Source organism: Crinia signifera, chromosome 12 (assembly GCF_055691185.1).
Source record: "Crinia signifera chromosome 12, ASM5569118v1, whole genome shotgun sequence".
NCBI lineage: Eukaryota > Metazoa > Chordata > Amphibia > Anura > Myobatrachidae > Crinia > Crinia signifera.
The window spans coordinates 81,989,534-82,008,595 of NC_139228.1; the positions used below are offsets into that span (position 1 = coordinate 81,989,534).

At 47.9% G+C, this 19,062-nt stretch overlaps 1 protein-coding gene across 1 annotated transcript in view; it reads right to left on the reverse strand.

Moving 5' to 3' along the window:
- Positions 1-19,062, reverse strand: part of AKAP6 (A-kinase anchoring protein 6) — a 203,886-nt gene that overhangs the window by 81,284 nt on the left and 103,540 nt on the right. Inside the window, exons 5-7 of the mRNA XM_083167534.1 lie at positions 12,192-12,314; positions 11,441-11,537; positions 733-887 (exon numbers count right to left, since the gene is read on the reverse strand). Coding sequence (XP_083023660.1) covers positions 733-887; positions 11,441-11,537; positions 12,192-12,314 — 375 coding nt within the window. The remainder of the gene's footprint in view (positions 1-732; positions 888-11,440; positions 11,538-12,191; positions 12,315-19,062) is intronic.

Sequence of the window (19,062 nt, forward strand, 5' to 3'; positions counted from 1 at the left end):
TGCAGTATGAATAAGGAGAAATACAGTATGGTGCAGTATGAATAAGGAGCAATACAGTGTGGTGCAGTGTGAATAAGGAGCAATACAGTGTGGTGCAGTATGAATAAGGAGCAATACAGTGTGGTGCAGTGTGAATAAGGAGCAATACAGTGTGGTGCAGTGTGAATAAGGAGCAATACTTTGTGGTGTAATAAAGAGCAATGAATCAGGGTCAGAACTAATGACAGTGCTAGCTAACACCAACAAAATTCTTGCCTAGAGCATCAAATTAGCTAGGGCCGGCTTTGCCTATAAACCTTAAGGTCCTTATTCTGGTTGATTCGCAAGGCTGCGATTTCGCAGTCTTGCGAGTCCCGCAGATGCCACCCAGAAGCCTGACACACAGCCGCCATGTTTCAGGTTGCAATGGCTGCGTATGACATCACACAGCTGCCTAAGCCCTCCCCTGGAGCAGCCCTGACACGCTTGTGCTTTCTGGGCAGCTCCTAGAAAATGCGGCGTCCCGCCCAACAATGCTGCATCGTCACCCCAGTTGCCACCTCCCGCCAGAGCTTAAACTGCGTTTTCCAGGTGATCTGCGATTTTTAGACAATTGTGACCATGTCTGAATTAGGCCCTCAATGCACTGCAGCCACCCAAGACCCAAGCACTGTAAATAGGTAACCCTACGATGATGGTCCCTATATAAACAGGTTTCCATTGTCAGCGCGTCAGTCCGCTCCCCTGTCTCACCTGCGATTCAGCCACAACTTCAGGAGTCTCATCTCTCTGCAGTATATCTGCTTTCACAGTATCAAGTGCGCCCAGGATCCAACTGTGCTGCCTCCGTATCTGCTTCTGCAGCTCCTTCCACTGCGCAGTGATCATCTGCAGCATCTCCTGGAAACCTGAACCAAGCAACAACACAGGCGGATTGTCAGACTAATGTCCAATGACACAACAGACAGGATCAGACAATAAGATGGTAACACACAGCCACACAAAGCGCACTTCTACATCTAGCCTCCAAACTTTTAGGGAAAACTCACCACTTCAGGCAAGCCTACCATATTCCGGAACCCCCACATAGCCTCCAGTAACATTCATATCTAATTGCATCCCCTCTTATTATCCCTTGTGAGCAGGGCCCTCCTACCTCCATGTCGGTTTGTATCTACCCAGTTTGTTTAATCACTGTTGTTTCCAATTGTAAAGCGCAACGGAATCTGCTGCGCTATATTAGACGCTGTAACGGAATCTGCTGCGCTATATAAGACACTGTAACGGAATCTGCTGCGCTATATAAGACACTGTAACGGAATCTGCTGCGCTATATAAGACACTGTAACGGAATCTGCTGCGCTATATAAGACGCTGTAACGGAATCTGCTGCGCTTTATAAGAACCTGTAACGGAATCTGCTGCGCTATATAAGACGCTGGAACGGAATCTGCTGCGCTATATAAGACGCTGTAACGGAATCTGCTGCGCTATATAAGACACTGTAACGGAATCTGCTGCGCTATATAAGACACTGTAACAGGATCTGCTGCGCTATATAAGACACTGTAACGGAATCTGCTGCGCTATATAAGAACCTGTAACTGAATCTGCTGCGCTATATAAGAGACTGTAACGCAATCTGCTGCGCTATATAAGACACTGTAACGGAATCTGCTGCGCTATATAAGACGCTGTAACGGAATCTGCTGCGCTATATAAGACACTGTAACGGGATCTGCTGCGCTATATAAGACACTGTAACGGAATCTGCTGCGCTATATAAGACGCTGTAACGGAATCTGCTGCGCTATTATAAGAACCTGTAACTGAATCTGCTGCGCTATATAAGACGCTGTAACGGAATCTGCTGCACTATATAAGACACTTACGGAATCTGCTGCGCTATATAAGACACTAACGGAATCTGCTGCGCTATATAAGACACTGTAACGGAATCTACTGCACTATATAAGAAACTGCAATGGAATCTGCTGCGCTATATAAGACACTAACGGAATCTGCTGCACTATATAAGACGCTGTAACGGAATCTGCTGCGCTATATAAGACCCTGTAACGGAATCTGCTGCACTATATAAGACACTGTAACGGAATCTACTGCACTATATAAGAAACTGCAATGGAATCTGCTGCGCTATATAAGACACTAACGGAATCTGCTGCACTATATAAGACGCTGTAACGGAATCTGCTGCACTATATAAGACGCTGTAACGGAATCTGCTGCACTATATAAGACCCTGTAACGGAATCTGCTGCGCTATATAAGACACTGTAACAGAATCTGCTGCACTATATAAGAAACTGCAATGGAATCTGCTGCGCTATATAAGACACTGTAACGGAATCTGCTGCTCTATATAAGCCACTCTAACGGAATCTGCTGTGCTATATAAGACACTGTAACAGAATCTGCTGCGCTATATAAGACACTGTAATGGAATCTGCTGCGCTATATAAGACACTGTAACGGGATCTGCTGCGCTATATAAGACACTGTAACGGAATCTGCTGCGCTATATAAGACGCTGTAACGGAATCTGCTGCGCTATTATAAGAACCTGTAACTGAATCTGCTGCGCTATATAAGACGCTGTAACGGAATCTGCTGCACTATATAAGACACTTACGGAATCTGCTGCGCTATATAAGACCCTGTAACGGAATCTGCTGCGCTATATAAGACACTGTAACGGAATCTACTGCACTATATAAGAAACTGCAATGGAATCTGCTGCGCTATATAAGACACTAACGGAATCTGCTGCACTATATAAGACGCTGTAACGGAATCTGCTGCGCTATATAAGACCCTGTAACGGAATCTGCTGCACTATATAAGACACTGTAACGGAATCTACTGCACTATATAAGAAACTGCAATGGAATCTGCTGCGCTATATAAGACACTAACGGAATCTGCTGCACTATATAAGACGCTGTAACGGAATCTGCTGCACTATATAAGACGCTGTAACGGAATCTGCTGCACTATATAAGACCCTGTAACGCAATCTGCTGCGCTATATAAGACACTGTAACAGAATCTGCTGCACTATATAAGAAACTGCAATGGAATCTGCTGCGCTATATAAGACACTGTAACGGAATCTGCTGCTCTATATAAGCCACTCTAACGGAATCTGCTGTGCTATATAAGACACTGTAACAGAATCTGCTGCGCTATATAAGACACTGTAATGGAATCTGCTGCGCTATATAAGACACTGTAACGTAATCTGCTGCGCTATATAAGACACTGTAACGGAATCTGCTGCGCTATATAAGACGCTGTAACGGAATCTGCTGCGCTATATAAGACGCTGTAACAGAATCTGCTGCACTATATAAGACGCTGTAACGGAATCTGCTGCGCTATATAAGACACCGTAACAGAATCTGCTGCGCTATATAAGACGCTGTAACGGAATCTGCTGCACTATATAAGACGCTGTAACGGAATCTGCTGCGCTATAAAAATATCCCGGCTTTCTTGGACATTACTTCTGGAACACCTCCTAAATGCCTCCTTCTCCATCACTCACTGTGATCCTATTCTGCCATACAACATTCAAGTTTCCTACTTGGGTGCAGACTAGGCACCAGGGCCGCCGACAGGGGGATGCCATGGGTACAACTGTTCTGAGCCCCGGGCTGAAGGTCAGTTCCGGGCCCCATGGCAACATTACTAGTGGCGGCCCTGCTAGGCACACTCACGCACCTACTCCATTCTTACCGAGGTGATACCAAAACTGGCAACTCCCCATATCAGTGGGAACATTGAAGTTACCCATAGCGGCCAGCCCTGTGGCTACAAAGTGTGTGCTGCCACTACCATATAAATGCATGCCAATAGTCATTCATACGGTGGGCATGGGACATGTGCCTATGATGCTTCCCACCTCTGGAGCTCCAAAGCTTTAAAAGGGCGTTCAAAACACACATCTTTATTGAAACGTTCTAGTTCTCATCCTCACACACTGCTCTATGCACTTTGCTCAATGACCCTCATTCTGGTTGACTCGCAAAGCTGCAGATTTTGCAGTTTTGCAAGTCAGCCAAATGACGTCCGCACGACCGTCCGCTCCCCCCCCCCCCTCGCACGCCGAGTTTCTCCGCACACATGTGAATGGATGTTTTGCATTAACATCCATTCACAGAAATTCCCTGGTGACTTAGATTTGCGGCGCCCATGTATGAGAAGAGGGCGGGCAGCTGATATCTGGTGATGTCAACTGCCCGCACCCTGCGCCCGCATCACAGCTGCATTACCATGGGATATAATAATAATAATAATTTGCATCCTTGTGAGTGAACCAGAATAAGGGCCCTAGTGTGTGTCACCTGCGGAGGACCGCATTGCTGTACAGGCGCTGTGTGCTTGTGTCTTACTCCGCCGCCTGCACAGCTCACGGGTTGTAAATATCATATGGGGGATATTTAGAAAGGTAAATGTGATTATAAAAGTGCTGTTTACCTTGAATGGCTATTTACCACAAACAGCTGTGGCCATTTAGCAAACATCTGCGGCAATAGCAGAATTGTTAGCACCATCACAAAGGTGGAGGACACTTTAACCTCCACCGAGGCGCGCAGCTGGCGTTATCTGGCTGACATAGTCCATTAAGAATGTTGTAAATCAGTTGCAAATAACTACCTGTGACAAAACGTGTGGGCATACAGTGAGTAGGGAGCCAGGACTGCGGCGTCTGCTGCCAACTCTCCCCACATGGCATATAAAGTGCCCTCCAGCCGCCGAGTGCTAAACTGCCACCTCATCTCTATTTAGTCATGGATATGTGGGCAGGGAAAAAGATTCACCCGCAAATATTACTTCTGTCTGCTGATGGCGCTGTTTGCATATATCACAGAACTATCAGACGACATGATAAATAAATCATCCACCCTCGGTATCCTCATTGCATTGGCCAAGTATTTATATCATCAGGTTTGTTACCAAGTGATACAACACAGGTTTCTGTTCCCGGCATTGGACACCATTACAAGCATTGTGCTACTTTGTGTGGTGTCCCTGTATAACTATTGCTGCCTGATAATATAAATACATGACTGAAGGATGCAAGAAAAGGATATAATTACCAGTTATGTACAAACAAATGACCTAACGCAGTGTTGTAGAACCTTGGCACTCCAGCTATTGTTGAACTACACATCCCAGCATGCCCTGCAACAGTTTTCGCATGGGCAAATAGCAAAGCTGTTGCAGGGCATGCTGGGAAGGGTAGTTCAACAACAGCCAAGGGTGCTAAGGTTCTCCATTTATGAGTCCTAAAGCAAGTAACCAATTTGATCGCTAATATTCAATGAAGACTATTAAAAGTCTGATACTTAACTTAAGGATTTCACTGTCCATTGATCGGAGTAATGATTGTAAAATACCTTCAAGACGTAACAGAAATGTGACCCATTCATTCCAATAATTGCATTTGTGTGTTTGATAGCCACATAGAACATACGCAAAACACTTGGGCCCTTATTCTGGTTGGTGCGGTCAGAGCCGCACACGGGGCTCCGACCGCACAAACCAAGGGCCGCCCACCGGACGGATCGCCACGGCCGTCCGTACACGGACGGCTGGCGATCCGCACAAAAATGGTGGAGGCTACGCCTCCACCATGGTGGGAGCTGCCCCCTGCCTTCGATGGTCGACGACCATCGAAGGCAGGCCCGCACGCCGCGGCAGCTCCCGCAAGCTCAGACCACACGGACAATCGTCCGTGTGGGAGCTTGTAAGGGGGCTGAAAGCTGACATCCGGCGACGTCAGCTTTCCGCCCCCATGTCATGGTAATGAGGGCGTCATGCCCTCATTACCATGCATACGCCCCGCGTTTTCATGGGAACGCCCATGAAACGCGGGGCGTACACATAGGGAAATGAGGGGCTGAAGCCCCTCACGCCCCTATACGCCCCCTTTGCGGCGGACGAAATCCGTCTGCGGCGAAGGGGGCTGCACATGCGCAGATTGACCTCTGCGCATGTGCAGACAAAAAACATCGGCGGTACGGCCGCACGCGGGCCGTACCGCACGATTCTGAATAAGGGCCTTGGGGAGAAATGTACTAAGATGGGAGTACTATTTCACAGGGTATGTTGCTCTGGGCAACCAATCAGATACTACCTATTATCTTCTAGAAGGTACGAAATAAATAAGAAGTAGATGCTGATAGCTTAGTAAATTTCCCCATTGGAATGAACGACCATGTGTACAAGCCCTTGGCATGGAGACCGGTCCTCAGTAAGCGCCTTTGTAGACCTATCCGTGACCACAGTACATGCATAACACAGGGAGTAATGTGTGTACAGTATATAACAATGTCTGCCACAGGAAGTGGAGGTCTCGGTGTTAATGTAAATATTAATAATACATCAGGAGTCAGCTTGTTATTTACTGACACGCAGTATGATACTTGGCGTCACCGTGTGCCTTCCCTGTAAGTCATTATTATTTCATGCTTCAGTAAGAAGTCACAGCTGGGAGCCTCGCTGCTTACAGAGGGCACACTGCGCCCTCCTTACCCTCTCAGAGAGCCACTGACTATGCTGCCCTCTATAGGAAAGGACGTGTAAATGCAGGCATGGGCAGTTATGGGACATTTATTATTATTTATACAGATTTGCTTTATTTCGAGGGCACCAACCACTCACTGTAGAACTGTATAGGGAATATATATGTGTGTGTGTGTGTTTTCATGGGAATCGCCAGCATTTTCATGGTAGGTGTGAACGGGAGAGTGAATAAGCAATTCACCGCGCCCGCTCGCGCCAAACTGCTGCACGTACACATAAAAGTTTATGCGCACTTGCTAAACATCGCTCCCCTGTGCGAACGTGCTTCTGTGATCCACTGCATACAAAGATGCCCATTGCATGCTTCTGTGATCCACTGCATACAAAGATTCCCACTGCATGCTTCTGTGATCCACTGCATACAAAGATGCCCACTGCATGCTTCTGTGATCCACTGCATACAAAGATGCCCATTGCATGCTTCTGTGATCCACTGCATACAAAGATTCCCACTGCATGCTTCTGTGATCCACTGCATACAAAGATGCCCATTGCATGCTTCTGTGATCCACTGCATACAAAGATGCCCACTGCATGCTTCTGTGATCCACTGCATACAAAGATGCCCACTGCATGCTTCTGTGATCCACTGCATACAAAGATGCCCACTGCATGCTTCTGTGATCCACTGCATACAAAGCAGCCCACTGCATGCTTCTGTGATCCACTGCATACAAAGATGCCCACTGCATGCTTCTGTGATCCACTGCATCCTATGATACCCACTGCAGGCTACTGTGATCTGTTGCTGTATCCGAAGATGCCCACTGCAGGCTACTGTGATCTGATGCTGCATCCAAAGATGCCCACTGCAGGCTACTGTGATCTGTTGCTGTATACGAAGATGCCCACTGCAGGCTACTGTGATCTGATGCTGCATCCAAAGATGCCCACTGCAGGCTACTGTGATCTGTTGCTGTATCCGAAGATGCCCACTGCAGGCTACTGTGATCCACTGCATACAAAGATGCCCACTGCATGCTTCTGTGATCCACTGCATACAAAGATGCCCACTGCATGCTTCTGTGATCCACTGCATACAAAGATGCCCACTGCATGCTTCTGTGATCCACTGCATACAAAGATGCCCACTGCATGCTTCTGTGATCCACTGCATACAAAGAAGCCCACTGCATGCTTCTGTGATCCACTGCATACAAAGATGCCCACTGCATGCTTCTGTGATCCACTGCATCCTATGATACCCACTGCAGGCTACTGTGATCTGTTGCTGTATCCGAAGATGCCCACTGCAGGCTACTGTGATCTGATGCTGCATCCAAAGATGCCCACTGCAGGCTACTGTGATCTGTTGCTGTATCCGAAGATGCCCACTGCAGGCTACTGTGATCTGATGCTGCATCCAAAGATGCCCACTGCAGGCTACTGTGATCTGTTGCTGTATCCGAAGATGCCCACTGCAGGCTACTGTGATCTGTTGCTGTATCCAAAGATGCCCACTGCAGGCTACTGTGATCCGATGCTGCATCCGAAGATACCCACTGCAGGCTACTGTGATCTGTTGCTGTATCCAAAGATGCCCACTGCAGGCTACTGTGATCTGATGCTGCATCCGAAGATACCCACTGCAGGCTACTGTGATCTGTTGCTGTATCCAAAGATGCCCACTGCAGGCTACTGTGATCCGTTGCTGCATCCGAAGATACCCACTGCAGGCTACTGTGATCCGATGCTGCATCCGAAGATACCCACTGCAGGCTACTGTGATCTGTTGCTGTATCCAAAGATGCCCACTGCAGGCTACTGTGATCCGATGCTGCATCCGAAGATACCCACTGCAGGCTACTGTGATCTGTTGCTGTATCCAAAGATGCCCACTGCAGGCTACTGTGATCTGATGCTGCATCCGAAGATACCCACTGCAGGCTACTGTGATCTGTTGCTGTATCCAAAGATGCCCACTGCAGGCTACTGTGATCCGATGCTGCATCCGAAGATACCCACTGCAGGCTACTGTGATCTGTTGCTGTATCCAAAGATGCCCACTGCAGGCTACTGTGATCCGTTGCTGCATCCGAAGATACCCAGTGCAGGCTACTGTGATCCACTGCTGCATCCTGAGATGCCCACTGCAGGCTACTGTGATCCGTTGCTGCATCCAAAGATACCCAGTGCAGGCTACTGTGATCCACTGCTGCATCCTATGATACCCACTGTAAGCTAGTTGGATCTGCTGCTGCATTGAAGATACCCACTGCAGGCTACTGTGATCTGATGCTGCATCCGATTATACCCACTGCAGGCTACTGTGATCCGCTGCTGCATCCAAAGATACCCACGCAGGCTTTTTATTACCATTATTATTATTAATATTTTTATTATTTCTGAATCTTTTATATGTGTGCTTTATACAAATTTAAGTTTTCCAATTTGCCCTTTAATTCTATTTACATTTATACAGTTATTAAATTGTTATTAATGGTACATTTCAGCCAGCCTCAAAAAGTGGGACATATGAGGGTTAATAAATCAAGCATTTAAAAATCATGCCCCTGCAATGCCCCCACTCCCTCCCCAGCCCCCACGCCTCTGCAATGCCCCCACTCCCTCCCCAGCCCCCACGCCTCTGCAATGCCCCCACTCCCTCCCCAGCCCCCACGCCCCTGCTGCAATGCCCTCACTCCCTCCCCAGCCCTGATGCCCCTACAATGCCCCCACTCCTCCCCAGCCCCCACGCCCCTGCAATGCCCCCACTCCCTCCCCAGCCTCCACACCCCTGCAATGCCCCCACTCCCTCCCCAGCCCCCACGCCCCTGCTGCAATGCCCTCACTCCCTCCCCAGCCCTGATGCCCCTACAATGCCCCCACTCCTCCCCAGCCCCCACGCCCCTGCAATGCCCCCACTCCCTCCCCAGCCTCCACACCCCTGCAATGCCCCCACTCCCTCCCCAGCCCCCACGCCCCTGTAATGCCCCCACTCCCTCCCCAGCCCCCACGCCCCTGCAATGCCCCCACTCCCTCCCCAGCCCCCACGCCCCTGCTGCAATGACCCCACTCCCTCCCCAGCCCCCAGCCCCGCCCCTGCATAATGTGTTAGAGACTCGGAGGGGTGTAGCACCTTGTTAGCCTTTCCGCATTATAATGCCCATGGATAGATTCCAGTACATGCCTACAAACACATGCCGGAGAGCATGGATAAGATCAGTTTGAGCCCAGATCCAACCAACAGCCTGCTTGCCCACCATTATGGGACAGCCCGAGCCTCTCCCACCTCCTTGTACTTCCTGACGGCGTCTGTCTGGCCGGGTCGCTGGCTGCTACTGTCATTTTCTGTCTCATCTGATCACGTGTACTGTCTGATGTTGGGCATGTACTGTCTGTTGTACTGTCTGATATCGGGATACATTCAGTCGGCAGCACAAGACATTTTGGCCAGTAATTGCTGTTTTCCCTCAGGGCACAAGGACAGATAAATAGGGGATCATTTTCTAAGATTCTAGAAATTGGATATTGTCCATAGCAACCAATTACAATCTACTTCTTATTTATTTAGCAACTTCTCGATCTAGAAGATAAAAGATAGAATCTGATTGGTTGCCTGTAGCAACATCCTATCTTCAATAGAACTCCCATGTTAGTGAACAAACCCCTAGGTCTTTTGGAAGTAGGGTTAATACCAGCGTCACATTGAGGGTGGGATGCTCTAATATCCACGGCCCCACTTTGCCGGCATCCGCTGACTACCGCATCTATTATAACAGCATATGCAATTAGTAACGCAAAGGACAGCTTTGCGATCCTGTGGACTTCTGGGTCCGAGACCCGGGAGTCCATCTGCGCATGCACAGATAGATGGCACTGGCCACGGGGCATGCTGAGAGCCAACTTTTGCTGGCCATACCACCCATCGTGGTACCCGGTATGCCGGTTTCATTGCATTCGAAATTGCGGTAAAACTCCCGAAAACTGCGCTTATACTGCATTTTTGCTTTAGTGCATCCTGACCTTAATGTAAGCTGACTACCAATGTACAGTGGATGAAAACAGCAGGTGTCTCTAAATATATTTTACCCTAGCAAAGAACATCAAAGGGACTTTGTGAGTGTGGGCTGGTCGTGTGATGTCATAAGGTCAAGCGCTAGTCACGCAACGCTTCTCTGGGACTGTTTTGGATGGCCAGGATATCTTTATGGGGCCCCTTGGGACCTGCTGGGCCCTAGGCAGGTGCCTAGGATGCCTTGCGGAAAATCCACCTCGGAGTTTAGGACAAACATTTCAGGACTTGGGTGAGGGACAGCAGATTCCAAGGCACAGAAATATGTTATTATAAGGAGGTATGCTTCACGCACCGGAGGCATGCACCGGAATTTTAGGTGTGTGGCCTCATGGCAAGGGGGTGTGGCCTACCATCATGAGGCCACGCCCCATTTGTGCAGCTGTGGTGGCATGGCTATTGGCTCTGGGTGCTGCTGGCTACGTCCCCAGCCCGTCAGGCTGCAGGAACAGAGACGTCTATTCACAGGGGACAGAGGGGGGACTTGAGTGGCCTCTAGTGATCACTGGCGGTACTTCACCTCAGAGGTGAGGAGGATTTAGCCTTTTATATAACAGGATGAGGGACCCATAACCTTCTTTTGTTATATGTAACAAACCCTCAATTTTAATTAGCGCAATGTAGAAAGTATCACCACATGTATAAATGTGTTTTCTCACTCCAAAACACACACACACACACACACATAATATTTGGATTTATCTTTGTGTATATATATTTTGTTTCGTCCGCATATTAGATGACAGTCACGCTGTCTACAATCTGCCCTGCTGTCTCCTGGCATGAGTCCAACAGCTGACATATGGTGCGTCTGTCATATATGTCCGCCATTACCTGGCCTGTGAGAGACAAGCACTTCCATCAGCCGGTGGCCTTCTTCCAGCACCGCGTCCTTCAGGGCACAGTGACCATCCACACTCTGCTTAAAGTTCTACAAGAGACAATGAAGAGCGCGGTGAGGAACGCATCTTACAAGCACCGTCCGGCAATAACACTGAGCATCAAATACAATCATCAATGAAAAATGAAATCGTTTAAACGTCAAATGCAGAAATATTCTAACACTGGCAGATTGTGTATCGCTAAAGAATATCACTGAAGCGAAGTGGAAGGGGCAATGCCGACACGTTATGTATTGGTGTTATACGTTTACCCCAAAGTACCAACCAATCAGATCTTAACTGCTGTGTTACAGGGTGCGCTTGAAAAATGATAGTTGGGAGCTGATTGATCGGTACTCTCTCTACCTCCAAGCTTTGATAAATCTCTCTCATCTGCTGCAGTACTTTCAACCCTAGCATACATAAATGACATAATATAAATAGAAATATGTTTGGGGGGGGGGGGGGGGTTGAATAATGCACTAAATTACCACCTTCCTTACTGACACATTGATAATCAGTAGGGTAAAATGCAAAGAGCTTACAAATTATTGCAATTGGAAGTTAAAATGTAGCAACATTAAAAATTAAACAAATGTGCGCTGGTATATTTACACCACACCACTAAACCCCATTGGCTGTGTAACTGGCCTTATAACGTGTATTCCACAGTCTGGTGTAAATGACACGGTACACCTCCTCACCAGGTGTGTATGTAGGTAGAGTTGTAAGGCCTCTGTCTCAGGAAGAGGAGGGGTCCAGTTCTCAGTGGCTTCCATTGCATCCTGCAGCCAGTGTATGAATGTGTCAAGCTTGGATACAAAACCCTGGGAGGAAGAAAAAGAGAATGTCAAAGACACAAATCACAAAGAACAATAGCGCCACCTAGTGGTCTTTCTTGGGGACTTTTAGTCATGTAACAGACCTACAGCCTGGTGCTTTTGTAACGTTAAAAGTTAAAACTGTAGATATCTCTTTTTATCAATACAATCCCATCATTAAATGCTTAAATCACTTTATTAACATGTCAATATTTTCTATTGTAAACATTCTTCAGATATTCGGTTATAATAAAGCATAGAGAACAGAGTTAGATTGTAAGAACTGTACTCATTGTATTGACCAACTGCTAAGTAAAGAGGAACTTTACTTAGCAGTTGGTCAATACGATACAAAAATATTGTCATCAAACGTCACATGACGTCAGTGCCCGCCCCCAATTCGGACAACAACGTGCATCAGAAAGGTAAGTCCTACTCTTCTGCTGCGACCATGAAATTATTTTTTTAATAAAATAATTTAATGGCAAGTGAGTTTGCGAATGGATCCGCAGCTAGCCGCGATCGGCGCGATTTTCACAAGCCATTTGCAGCCTTGCACAGGGCGGGTTTTCACACTGTCTGGGCGGCAGCTATCTGATTGTAGGGTATTGCTGATCAGCGATCAGGTCTGAATAACCCCCAAAGTCAGAAGTAGATATTCCACTATGCCATTTGCATCATATAATCCATTTTGCATTTACATACTGTATATTGTACACACGGGGTGATTCATCTAAGCGATTTTGACTGCATAGCCACATTCTCTTAGCATGTTTCCCTGAATCGCCCCATGTGTACACAGCGGATGGTAGCAATACGCGGCCCCGCAGCATTAATATCGCCTTGACAAATAGACACTGCAGGCAAGAATATTCCTGCTTGGTGCTGCAGTGTCTATTACACTGTGCGCACGGGCTGCTGCTAGGGGTAAGCGCTGGCTTATCTCCCGCAGAAACTGGGAGATTTTGATTAAGCATAAATGGATGCCGGATGACGCTCCGACAAGGGGGAATCCCGACAGGCAGTATCCCGACGTCAGAATCCCGACTGCCGGTGCTCCAACAGGGGCGATCCCGAATCACATGGGCTATTCTCCCTGGGGGGGTCCACGACCCCCATAGAGGGAGAATACAACCTGTGGTGAGCGTAGAGAGCCACTGGGCCAGCAGCGTGGCGAACCCCCAAGGGGTTCCTTTGCGCTCACCCCCCTGTTGGAGCCCCATACCACACCCGCAAAAATCACTTAGTTAAAATCTCCCTGCTACAGCCCGTGTGTGCACCCCCCCCCCCCCCCCTTAGTTCTGCTATCATTTAAACTGTTTAGGCGATTTGTACCATCACAGCCCTGTACCCGCTGTGCATCGACGTGACCCAGATTATTGGGCAGATAGGATCATGGTGATGATGTGATTTGTGAAGCCGGATTCTGGACACTGTGAGTATTATCAGGAGGATTAATATAAATATGGAAGTTTTCTGGACATTGTGACAGTAGTAATGTAAGCCTGCAGGCCGGGGGATCTAGGGGCTTTGGGCTGTTTTTTTATATATCAGCTAAGAACACATGATCGATTTCCTTTCACTACCATTGGCAGAACAGTGTTAACAACACTGAAGGCCCCTACCTACCCAGGGCTGGATTAAGCCATGGGGGTGACCGGGACACTTAAGCCAAGGAGGGCCCCAGTGGGAGGTGGTGGATGTGGTGGTGGGTTATACTAGATTATGCATATCTCCCAACATGACCCCTTCCAGTTCCAGCTCAAGGAACATGATACTCCTGTGTCTCTGCCTGCACTCTATACTGTCCTGCTCGCATTTTGACTTCCTGGTTCTGCTGCTGCATAAGAGGGAAAGCTAGGGATTTAAGTGCACTCCAGCCAGGGGGGGAGGGAAGGGCTGGGAAAGAGGGGGGAGGGGTACAGTATGCCCTGCGATGCGTGGGTGAGTGGGGAGGGAGGGGGGGGGGGGTGATAGGGCACCAAATTACTTGTTTGCCCTATGTGCCAGAATCCTAGTTTCGCCCCTGCTATCAACAATCTAACTGGAAGCGGATTTGCTCAATAGAAGCTTGTAGAGGGAGGAGGAGTCACTCAGTGGAGCAGTTTCCCAACCAATCAGCTTCTAGCAAACAGTGTCATCTAGCACTGTCTATGAAATGACAGATATAAACTTTTGGTTGCTAGGGACAACTTGACTTTATCTCTCTGGATGGTCACCTGCATCTCTCCCTTGTGTGATAGCATTTTGTGATAAAACATAATTACTATGTGCCGGTAAATGGAAATGTTATCCCCTATTCCATTTCCAGCATGTCGCTTAACCTTATTTATATAAGACATTAGCAATATTCAGAACAATGAACAATTTGCCAGTTTGTCAATTATTAAGGACAAAACAGCGACGAGTGCCCTGCAGCATATTACAGCCCCTACTTAGTAACTTCCAGAATGTCAGCCGGAAACACAGAGGATATCTGACTATCAGCTGTAATAAATCTGCGGCATCTACATTGCACTTTGTGACGGTCCATGCAGAGCATCACTCAGCCCATCTGTGCATGCAGAGTATCACTCAGCCAGTCTGTGCATGCAGAGCATCACTCAGCCAGTCTGTGCATGCAGAGCATCACTCAGCCAGTCTGTGCATGCAGAGCATCACTCAGCCAGTCTGTGCATGCAGAGCATCACTCAGCCAGTTTATATGGTTTTCTAGCACTGTGCTGTATACTTGCCTACCCGACCCTCTCCTTCGGGGAGAAAATGCTCTGCTCCTGGACTTCCCTGGTAATGTATGATTGCCAGCACCTGTGGTGACACCTTTCTTATCAGTTACCTAGCTCCCCACAGGTGCTGGCAATCATACATTATCCACACCTCCCAGCATGCCCCTCTCCAGGAGGACACAGTGCTCTGTTCCTGGACTTCCCTGGTAATGTAGGATTGCCAGCACCTGTGGTGACACCTTTCTTATCAGTTACCCAGCTCCCCACAGGTGATGGCAATCATACATTATCCATACCCCCCAGCATGCCCCTCTCCAGGAGGACACAATGCTCTGTTCCTGGGCTTCCCTGGTAATGTATGATTGCCAGCACCTGTGGTGACACCTTTCTTATCAGTTACCTAGCTCCTCACAGGTGCTGGCAATCCTACATTATCCATACCGCCTAGCATGCCCCTCTCCAGGAGGACACAATGCTCTGTTCCTGGGCTTCCCTGGTAATGTATGATTGCCAGCACCTGTGGTGACACCTTTCTTATCAGTTACCTAGCTCCCCACAGGTGCTGGCAATCATACATTATCCATACCTCCCAGCATGCCCCTCTCCAGGAGGACACAATGCTCTGCTCCTGGGCTTCCCTGGTAATGTATGATTGCCAGCACCTGTGGTGACACCTTTCTTATCAGTTACCTAGCTCCCCACAGGTGCTGGCAATCATACATTATCCATACCTCCCAGCATGCCCCTCTCCAGGAGGACACAATGCTCTGTTCCTGGGCTTCCCTGGTAATGTATGATTGCCAGCACCTGTGGTGACACCTTTCTTATCAGTTACCTAGCTCCCACAGGTGCTGGCAATCATACATTATCCATACCTCCCAGCATGCCCCTCTCCAGGAGGACACAATGCTCTGCTCCTGGACTTCCATGGTAATGTATGATTGCCAGCACCTGTGGTGACACCTTTCTTATCAGTTACCTAGCTCCCACAGGTGCTGGCAATCATACATTATCCATACCTCCCAGCATGCCCCTCTCCAGGAGGACACAATGCTCTGTTCCTGGGCTTCCCTGGTAATGTATGATTGCCAGCACCTGTGGTGACACCTTTCTTATCAGTTACCTAGCACCCCACAGGTGCTGGCAATCATACATTATCCATACCTCCCAGCATGCCCCTCTCCAGGAGGACACAATGCTCTGTTCCTGGGCTTCCCTGGTAATGTAGGATTGCCATCACCTGTGGTGAAATACCTTTCTTATCAGTTACCTAGCTCCCCACAGGTGCTGGCAATCATACATTACCAGTAAAGCCCAGGAACAGAGCACTTTCTCACTCATGGAGAGGGTCAGCTAGGCAACTTTAGCGCTGCTCATCAATTTTTATTGTTTTTTTTTCAGTCAGTAGAATGCTGCCAATCGCAAGTATTTCTTGTGAACATCAGGAAATGCCTCCATCTTTATATATATATATATATATATATATATATATATATATATATTGTATAAGATACAAAATGGCTGCCTTTGCTGTATGTAGCAACAGCTGCTCTTTAACACAAGGAGTCAGGGACCAGGTTGATATATAATAGGTTGTTCGTCATTCAGGAAGTTTTATTCATAACATTAACCTCTTGAATATTTTCATGTTGTTTTTAAACCGCTCTGATACTTTGAGATCCTTGGAATAAATATAATGGCAGTTGTGGGCAGTACAAAGCTAATTACCCAAGCGTTAAGAAGCATTACTAATAGGCTCCCTCATGCACTTGATTGATTCCAAAAGCTGTCAGTAATAGTCCCTCAGATATTACTGAAAGCTCAACAAATTTGTTTTCCAACTGTATCTAGGGCTTATAATAACTCGCATTCTGCCCTGTTCTTCCAGTAAGCTAAGTCCTAAATGATAATTGGTCACAATGTTGCAAGGAAATATAACCTGTCTATAAATACGGCTTCTTTTCGCATTTGATTACTATGCTATTTCAGTAAAATACATGGTTCTCGATACTCTCCTCAGAGAGCCTGGATTTGTTTGCTTTTTCCACTTATTAAATATGTGTGTGCGGGTATTATATTTTTAGTTATGTCAAGGTTAATGAAAATACCCATAGATGACAAAAGAACATTGCCAACTAATGATAAATTTACCAGACTCTAAGGAGGATAGGAGCTGCCGTGGATTGGCGGCGGTTTCTATGTAAAAAAAAAAAAAAAAAAGAATTTACTAAAAGTTGCTTTGACCTTCTAATAATGCTTTCTCACCGCAGGGTATTGGATTGGGATCTTGATTAGACTGGCTCCAGTCCAGGTTCGGCACTTTCACAGTAAACCTGGGCTGCCCATTATACACAGGGTGACCTGGATTTAACCTTTTTATCCGGGTCGAATTGCTGCATTGGTCGACCCGCTGTCACGCCTGAGGTATTAATTGGTGGGAATTTGAAAATGGGCTCCCTTAGGAACTGAGTCCATATCTATGGATACTAAAGAGCTTAAAAGAGCTTAATAAAACCATTAACAGAATTATTCAACCAGTCACTAGCTACTGGAGTAATCCCAGAGGACTGGAAAACAGCGAATGTAGTCCCACTGCACAAAAGTGGAAGCAAAGAAGAGGTAAGCAACTATCGACCAGTGAGCCTTACATCAGTAGTAGGGAAATTGATAGAAACACTCTTAAAACATAAGAGTTGTAAAATATCTAAAAACCAGCAATTTACAAGATCCGAAACAGCTGGGGGAAGATCATGTCAAATAAATCTTATTGACATTTTTGACTTTTTTGACTGGTTGACTAAAGTAATAGATCAAGGTGGGGCTGTAGATGTAGCTTATCTAGACTTTAGTAAAGCCTTTGACACTGTCCCACATCACAGACTGTTAAATAAGGGTATGCAGCAGGGTAGACCCACAGAAGGGATAAAACAAATGATTGATCTAGGTAGATTAGAAGAATGGTCAAGATCATGACAACTAAGTTTAATGCCAAAAAAATGCAAAATCATGCACTTGGGTCTCAATTATCCAAAGACTAAATATGGTATAAATGGCACTATAATGGAAACTACTGAGGAAGAGAGGGATCTAGGTGTCACTATTTCAGGGGACTTACATTGTAACAAAGCAATGAAGAAGGCAAGTCAGATGCTTGGTTGCATAGGGAGAGGTATCAGCAGTAGAAAGAAAGAAGTAATAATGCCACTGTACATAGGCGTGCGCACAGGGGGTGCCAGGGGTGCACAGGCACCTCCTAATGACCGGCACCCCCCCCCCCCCCCCCCGCACAATTGCAGCACCTCTAATAACCATCAGCGACAGTGCCCCCTACCCCCCGCTGGCTAGCAGTACCTGCGCTGGCCTGGCTGCAGTGGTTGGGCTCCTTCAGCATGAGTTTTTTTTTAAAGGGGGCGTGGCCACGGAGGTCCGTGATTAGGCCACGCCCCTGACATGTCATGTGCTCGGGTGGAGAGTGGAGACGGACTAGTGAAGCTGCAGCCTACTGTACCTAGTGAAATGTGGCAGGCTGGCTCCTGGCTGAAGCCTGCAGGTAATGTGTGCAGAGACTGGGGACAAGTGAATAAGGGTGAGTGTGACATATACTGTGAGGGAGTAGTGCGCTGTGTGTGAGAATGCAGTGAGGGGAACAAGGGGCCTGATTCAGGATCGTTCACTAAGTACAGATGGGGCAGGTCCCATCTTTGCAGGGGATGGCGATGGTGACACCAGCCGCCATCCCCCGCCAGCGCCATCTGTATAGCGAGAAGGGCACACGCGCGCACGAGAGGCGAGCGCATCCCCTTCCGGCGGCGCTTCCCCTGGGTCAACGCTGGCTTGTCGCTGGTCACCCGGGGTCCCAGCCGCCTGCCCGCACCCCCCCCCCCCCCCAACCCTGCCGTCTCCCTGAAGCGGAGACGGACGGGGTTCCTGTCGCCCCGCCGACGGAGATTGAGACGAGCGTGCGCGTGAGACGCACGCGCGTCTCAATCAGATGGTGAGCCAGGCTGCTGGCGGATCGCCAGCGGTGAC